Raw genomic sequence first — 8,767 nt, 5'->3', positions numbered from 1 at the left:
ACAACTTGAGCAAAATTGGGGCTTCCACTACCATGTCGTATTTAGGAAATCGATTCATACCTACAAAATAAAGCACGATTAAGATTTCCTCGCCCAAATAGGCAACAATTAGGTTTCCACTCATACATTTTTCAAATGTCAAATAATATGATATGTCGTTAGGTCGTGTAGTGGCGGACCCATAATTTTTGTTCAGGGGGTTCGAAAAATAAAAGTATAAACGTGTAAATAAGCCAACAAAATAAAATTTCAAGGAAGTAGTAGTATATAGTTTATAGGTACAAAAAGTTAGTTTCGTTACAAGAAATCCGAAACTAACATGAGTGATTACAGTGAAACAAAAAGTTACCCCTATACAATATGTCAATCTAGAACTAGGATGCAAAGTAGAGCAAAAAATGGAGCTAACTAGAACAAAAAAAAATAGCACTTCGTAATGTCTCACTCTAGGAGTAGAGTGCTAACTACAAACTCCAAAAAGAGGTCAGTGCTAATACTTCTCAAGCACGTTTATAATACTATTCGACGAGGTTTCATTGCTTGAAAAGACAAAATAATATCATCCGTTGAAACATCTTTAAACACATCCCTCTCCATAAAAGGAACCATGCAACCGCTCAAGAAGTCATCATTCATTCGACTTTGCAACTTATTCTTAATAAATTTCATTCCCGAAAAAGCTCTTTCAATGGATGCAGTGGCAACTGGCAGAAGTAAAGCGAATTTCGCCAAACGAAAAACAAGAGGATAACATGAATGTTTTTTTGTCTCAACCAATTTTTTTGAAAGATCACAAAGCCCATGTAAATCAGAGAACCTTTTATCGATATCACGGACATCAATAATGTAATTTGCTAGTTGATTCTCAAGTGGACACATGCTAGGTTCATCAAAGTCATCAGGATATAATTAAGCTATTCTCATTATTTTCTGGATATCAAAACTTGAAAATGAGTCTATCGGATTCAAACAAGCAACTCCATAAAGCAACTCGGTTGTTACCTCATCAAAACGATCATTGAGTTCTTGCAATTGCCAATAAATTATTTTACAAAATACTTCAACACGATAATGATGAAAAAAGTATAATCATCAGATTTACGCCGTGATCTTCCAGAATTAACATACGACTCATCAAAATTAGACACCACAATATTATACTTGATACAAAATGCAAAAACCTCAACAACAAATAAATCCCATATTTCATTTTCCCTTAACTCTTGTAGCCTTATCTTGGTCACTTTAACAAGTAGCATAACATTTGCAATGTCTTGCTCCTTTTTTTGTAAACATGTACTAAGATCATTAGTAATTTCTAAAACTTCTTTCATCAAATGCAACATGAATGCAACCTCATAAGTTTGAGCAATTCTGATATATCTTGTTGCCCTGGATCTTTCATCCATAGAATGTGCAGTTTCAACAATATTATCAAGAATGTCCATAATTGTACCAAACTTGAGAATAAAACAATTAAAAGATTTGAAGTGAGATCCCCAATGAGTATCGCAAGCTCTAGAAATATCTACTTCTTTATGCAAGCCTCTACCCGTTTTAAGCTCACCCATATCAAAAGCTTCTTGAATTTTTTTTTTGAGATTCTCGATAATCATCCATACGTTTATAAGAAGCCGCCAAAATATTAAAAATATTTGAAACCAAATGAACAAGTTCTCCAACTTGAAGACATCTTTTAGAAACACCAACAAGAGTTAATTGAAGTTGATGAGCAAAAAAATGTCTAGAATAAGCCGATCTACTTTCTTTCTTAATCAACATCTTAAGGCCATTGATATCACCTTGCATGTTATTTGCTCTGTCATAGCATTGTCCACGCACATAAGATAGACTCAAGGAATGTTGAGAAAGTAAATTGACAATTGCTTCTTTTAGAAATAAAGCACTAGTATTTTTAACATGAACAATGTCAAGAAGTCTCTCCATCACAAATCCTCTTCTATCAACATATCGTAAAACAACCGTCATTTGCTCCTTGCGTGAAACATCAAAAGATTCATCAACCAATAAGAAAAAAATAATCACCATTTAGTTCCTTTATGATGCCTTTAATTGTTTCAATCTTGCAAGCAATTACAATATCTTTTTGAATTTTTGGACAAGTCATTTGGTCATTTTGAGGAGCATTTTCCAATACAAACTTACGAACTTCATCATACTTTCGAGCATAAAATGAAAGAATCTCAAGAAAATTACCTTTGTTAAGTGATAATTTAGATTCATCATGACCTCGAAATGTCAAGCCTTGTTTCACAAGAAGTCTTACTACATCAATTGAAGCAAGCTGCTAAGCGGATCTGATACCCGTGCTTATCTTGATTAAATTGTTTCTCAAATGAAGCATGTATGAATTGTTGTTATCGCATTAGATCTTCACATTTCTTTTTGACTGATTGTGAATGCTAGTATGCCCACCAACATGTGTTTGCAGACTAGCTTTTTTATGCCAGCTTCTAAACCCCACACTTGAAAATGTTTCACCTCCGCCTTGAAGATTGTTATTTTGCTTGAATAAATAACAATACAAACAAAAGGCTGCATCTTTACTTATACTATACTCTAACCAATCAGGAAATTCATCAAACTATTTATGATTAAAATGACGCACATCTCCAAAAATGTTTGTTTGTGGAAACTCTCTTAATAGAGGTTGACAAGGTTTTTTTTGGAGATAAGCTCTTCTAACAGCGTCACGAGATTTGAGTTATTTCACCTGGATCAGCCTTTAAAGAACTTAAATCAAATTCTTGAGAAGAGTGTGATGGTACTCCCAAATGATTAGCATTTTCTTCCCCGTTAGGTTGATTCTGAGCAATAGAACTTGAATTTGATACTTTAAAAAAGTACTTCTCCATTGACTATGAATCTATACAAAATAGTTAATTGTTAAATGCATTAAAGATAACTTTTTGTAAATTACATTAGACATTACCATCAAAATTCAAATGGTTCATCAATCTAGTTATGACTATCAAAGAAAGAATATAAAAAAACAATAAAAAAAATTCACAATTTAAAATGAAGATAGTCAATATTCAATCAAGAAAGATGAACTTTTCAAGAAAATTGAGATAAAAGCTTACCTTGGAGAAAAAACAAACAATCAACCCTTTTAATTTTTGCTTTGAGCCTCCACTTTAGATAATCAGAGATACTATAAGTCTACAACCTTAAAAAATAAAGACCCATTTAATTTCTTGAAAATTGAAAGAAAATAAGAAGAAGAGAAAAGGGCTTTTACCTTTTAAGCAATAAGCATGAGTTTTGATTTTTCATTTCGAATTGAATGTGAGATTCAAGCATGAAGTATCAAGTATGAAACAATCAACAATAGAATATTATGAGAGATGATTTAAATATTTGAGTTTTGAGTTGGGGAAGAACAAGAAAGTGATTTAGGGATTTGAAAAGCGAAAAAGTTATTAGTTTTTAGGAATGGGAGTATGGGAGTTCGGACCCTTGAATTTTTGGGTTTAACACCACATTTTATTATAAAAAAACATTAAAATCGAAACTGGAACAAAAAAAAATTAAAAGTAAAAAACTAAAAAATAAAACGCTAACCCAATGATTCGATCCCTGAACATCAGGCTTAACTTTGAAGGGAGCTGCCACTAGGCTATCTCCTTCACCTTGTCCTTGAGGGGGTTCAAAATATATATATCCACATAAATCCAGAAAATTCACCTTATATATACAGTGTAATTTTTTTTGAGAGGGTTCTGGTGAAACCCCTGGACAACACGTGGGTCCGCCCATGATGTCGTGGACCTTGGACTTGATTTTTGGCGGTTTTACTAATGGACTTAATACGCCTTGAGTATTAAACCGTCTTAGGCTAATGCTTAAATTTGGATTTGGTTTCGCTCTACTCTAAGCTGACCAGAATTGGTTTAGAAATGACGGTTACCCGAGTCGAACAAACAACGGGGTGAAGTCTAATAAACGACGTTGGATGACCACAAACCAACTATTCGTTTATTATTTTCAAAGAGTTCAACTTGTATTTTTTTTTAAGGACATCTGTGGTAAGTTATATAACCGCTTTTTTTCCTAATGCAATTTATTTGCCGTTTGACGGAATCAGGTGCCATGAATGTCACAATTCAATATATACGATAAATAAAATAAGTCAACAGTAAAAATAAATAGCCAAATAAATTAATCTTAAGGTTAGAATCATTCAAATCCCCAGCAGAATCGTCATTCTGTTTTATTAAGAAAATATTATTTAGACGGGCTTTAAGAGTTGCCACATAATTTTTAAAGGGTAATTAAGAAAACTGATTATTTCAATAGATTAAAAATAGAAAATCTAATGAAAATAATTAAGGGGGTTTGAGGTTCATATTAACATTTTGGAAAGGGTTTGAAAGCACTCGAAATGCCCGCTAACATGCGGTTATCCGGTAATTAATTATTTGGCTAAAATAATTTAACTTAACTTGAATTGCAAAATTTATAGTTAAAACCGTTTTAAAAGGAAAAAAAAGGGGAAATACGAAAATACTATCTAAGTGAGATAATTTGCAACATTTATTCTTTAAGTTTTGTTAAACGATGACTGATTTAGTGAAGTTGTTAAATCAAAATGGGCGTCTTTCGGAGATTTAAATTTTTCGACTTTAATTTTTGCGATAAATATTAGCAAGCACACAAACGCAATAAAATAGAGAGGAAAAAAGACTCGGGCCCAAATTTGGTTTTTTCTGTCCGCCTGGACCAACACTTGGGCCTAATTTCATTTTGGACATTTTCGTCACATGTCCTAAATTCTAACATTATAGTAGCAAATAACTGGGCTTACGCCTAAAAGTAACAAAATACAATTTTTTGAAATAAAGGGTGGGCCTTTGACACAAATTTTCAATTTTCAATTTTCAATCCGTTGCATATTTTGACGTCTGGACCCGTTCGTCGATTTTAATGGCTGACTGACTCAAAAAGAGAAATTGAGCCTTTCTGGCACTCCCGAAATGCGAGAGAGAGAAGTGAGTTCATGGTGAACTCGGACAGATTTCACATGCAACAAAAAAACAAGTAAACTTATGAGTAACAACCCACATGATTTAATATAAGAAAATAAAGGATAGTAAAAATCACCACTTCCTAAGTGTCACAATGAGAACAAAAATAATTAATTAGGATCAGAATCAAGTGAGTAAGCATAGAGAAAACAAATGTTCACACATACATATATTTATATCCCATAGATAGTGACAAATATAAAGCCATAGATTAAAATGAACTAAATTCAAAATTAATTTTACGGTAAATTCATCTAAATAACAAAAATCGATGGACAAGTTTAACCAAAATAAAAGACAAGGAGCACAAGGTGGGTGAATGAATCCCAAAAAAAGATAAACTAATAATATACATATTGATAAAAGGAAAGACAAGAGAGTAAGGAAAAAGAGAATAGAACCCCTTGCGACTCACTTCACTATTTACTTAATGACTCAAAACCTAGTTGATTAAATTTCACAATTTTCCAACTTAACAGGAACAATGATTTTCAAGCATTCGGCAAACAAATGGGGACGGGGATGGGAGAAAAGTCACAATGACCACAACTAGAACTCAACCTAAGTGAGTATGAAATGATCCAAAATGTTCTACAGTGATTATAATAAAACAAACTTATACGAGATAAGGAAATAAGGATGAAATTTAGCCATCAAATCGAGTTATCAATATTTGGGGCTAGAATACCAAACTAAAAGTGAATCTTTATGATCAAATGACAAACTGTAAGAAAGGGACTGAAAAAAACAACAGTTTGACCACTTTCCATGTTAAAATTAAGTTAAAGTACGTCACTTATGTTAACCACAATATTGCAAACATGCCGATTCAAGAAAACATGGATCGCAACAACATTTTAATCATGAAAGATTTCGAAAATTGATAAGATCAAGATGTAAGAAACCCTTCTGAACAAATGAGTTCAACATGTTTAAGACTTATACTACCTACAATCAAGTATCCCTGTAATCTGAAGCATAAACAAATCATCAGAGGGAAATATGTTTTAAGCATAAACGAGATAAGAACGAGAGATGCTTAATTGCATAAACGAGTAGCTACATTCCCTAAACTTAAAATAAAAGCACTTTCAAACTTACAACGAGTACTTAAATATACAAATCACAAGACGCAACACCAAAGAGAGGAACCAAGTTCTTAATCATAGGTACTCTAGACATAAATCACATACCCAAACACGTACTGTGCCTCAGTTAACCAGAACACTGACTCAAACTCGAACGACCAAGCATTAAACACCAAAATAACTAAGAACAGAGGCATTCGAGCCAAAAAAAAAAGACAAAGAATCTACAGAAAGTTCAGTTCATGAAAACGGAACATCCAATACGAGTTAATGATCAAGGAGGAGTTTACCTTTCCGGAGGCAGCGAACTGAAGACGAGACGAGCTTGAGGCGACACTTTCACCATGAAACTCGAACACAAATGACAACCCCAAAGTCTAGGCGGCAATATTAAACTTAGACACCGAAACCAAGTATCTCCTTTATTTTCTTGAGGCATATTTCGTATGAATTTTAACTGTTTTTGGTTAGCTTAGCTCTATATTTTCACTCCCAAAAATCCCACAAAATCTTTTTTTTTTTTTTTTTTTCACAGTGAACAACAAGCAACATATATAGGAAGGATTAGGGTTCGGAAAATAGGGGAAAATGGATGAAAAATCCGACAACCCAAGGCCCAATTCCAAATTCAAAAATAAAAAATCTTTCACCATTCAAGCTAAACAGCCTTTTTTCTGAAGTTTCGTCCCATTGCGGAAGAGGAAATGGGGACAGCCGCGTGCTGCTGCTACTGCCAATTGAAAGGGACGGGAGGAAGAAGACAACAAGAGACAACGTATAGCCCTCTGTGAATGATTTTTCGTGTACTGTTCCATGTTTTCAGGCCGTGTAATTATTTTTCGTCTGTGAGACGTTGGAGAGAATTGGAGTGGACACCATGAGATTGTTGTTAGAATTTGACGTTGTACTGTGTTGTTCACGTTGGACCGTTGTTGTGTATAGCTGCTGCTAACATCTGGGAATATTGAAAATTTCTGGGTTCTTTTAGAATTGGAAATGAGTCGGGTATGGGTTGAAAATGTGGGCTGGGGCGTTTTGGGGAGGGAGTTCGTTGGACTGCTTCTGGTGTCTAGAATTGTTGTATGTATGCATTGTATGTTGTAATGTTAGGACTTGTTTGACTGAAATGGGCCTGAAATGGGAAAGGTACGGGCTGCTGGAAATTAAATAAATGGGGCCCAAATCTAAAGTCTTTTGGTGGGTTTAAAGTTAGGTATAACTAAGTAAATTAATAATTTAGACAATTTGAATTTAATTTGTAAATTCGGCTAAAACTTAAATAAGACAAATTAATATAATTAATTAATGAGCTTCTTACCTTTCACGAAATAAAATAATTAATTTGATTATATATAAAATAAAATTTTATGAAATGCTAATTAACTCAAAATTACAAATCATTAAATAACTAAGCAAACTAACCAAATATTTAGTTAAACAAAACCTTTTGAGACGATTTTTGAATATTTATAAAATTAAAAAATATACATATATTATTTAAAAATTATAAAAGTGACGAAACTATTAAAAAACTAACTTGAAAAATGTCTTGAATTTTATAAAGTCAATTATTTTAAATCATTTGAAAATTAAGAAGCTCGGAAATTAGTATTATTGGGGAGGGTCAAAATTGGGTGTCAACATGCACACCCCTAGTTCCTTAGATTTGCTTTCATTTTTTTATTTTTTTTTTAACATTTCAATGTAGCTTATTTCATCCTTTAACTCCATTTTTTGATATATCATTTAAATACAAAAAAATGTAATAAATATTTAACATGGTATTAGATAAATATTAAAAAGGGAAAAAATAATTATTTCTCCAAAATAACCCTAAGTCTCTACATACTCTTCAATCCAACAATCGTTCCCTACCATAATAATGAGAAAAAAAATATTTCATCAAAGAAGGCTTTGTATCATGCTGTTGAATACTATGCTCTTACAAACAATACACACGGAAGAAAAAATATTATCAACTACCTTAAATGGACAGCACCCAGCCAGTGTTATAAGCTCAATAGCGATGGATCGTTCATTGGAAGCACAAGACAAGGCGGAACAGGTGAAGTCATCAGGAATAGCAAAGGCGATTGAGATATATGGAAAACTTGTATATGACAAATAACATGAAAGCTGAATTGATAGCATTCTTGCAGGGACTTCGAATAGCACTAGAAAGAGGATTAGTACCATTGGAAGTTAACGTCGATTGCAAGGAAATTAAAACCCTCATTCGTGGAGAACACCCCACTTACGGAAATATTCTTTTTGATTGCAGGGATCTACTTCACCGTCTGGGGAACCCCCCAGTACACCACATCTTTAGAGAAACAAACCAAGTGGCAGACGCTCTAGCAAAGGAAGGAGCTAAAATGGATCAAATCAACTCTTTTTTGTGTTTTTTTTACACCTTGATTATCGTTGTAGCTTGTAATTATGACTATTGTTTTAGGAAAATTTGTCAGGCTATTGTAGTATTTTCTCATGACCGTATTCATTTACATTATTTCTCTCTATTCTACTTTGAATTTTTGTTTTCTTGAGCGGGTCTATTGAAAATAGCCTGTCTACGTATAAGATATTGATAAGGTCTGAATATATTCTATCCTCCATAGACCCGCTTTGTGA

The 8,767-nt window shown here is 33.1% G+C and overlaps 1 protein-coding gene across 1 annotated transcript; it reads right to left on the bottom strand.

Moving 5' to 3' along the window:
* Positions 1-510: 510 nt before the first annotated feature.
* Positions 511-1,448, bottom strand: LOC125839902 (uncharacterized). Its single transcript, XM_049518876.1, has 2 exons — positions 1,060-1,448; positions 511-880 (listed from the first exon to the last, which is right to left on the bottom strand). The coding sequence occupies exons 1-2, from the start codon at positions 1,446-1,448 to the stop codon at positions 511-513; spliced, it is 759 nt and encodes a 252-aa protein (XP_049374833.1).
* Between the last annotated feature and the right edge of the window lie 7,319 nt (positions 1,449-8,767).

Source organism: Solanum verrucosum, unplaced genomic scaffold (genome assembly GCF_900185275.1).
Source record: "Solanum verrucosum unplaced genomic scaffold, falcon-dt-bn FXZP01000177.1, whole genome shotgun sequence".
Lineage (NCBI taxonomy): Eukaryota > Viridiplantae > Streptophyta > Magnoliopsida > Solanales > Solanaceae > Solanum > Solanum verrucosum.
Note: the sequence above shows the minus strand (reverse complement) of the source record. Positions and strands in the feature narration are given on the sequence as shown.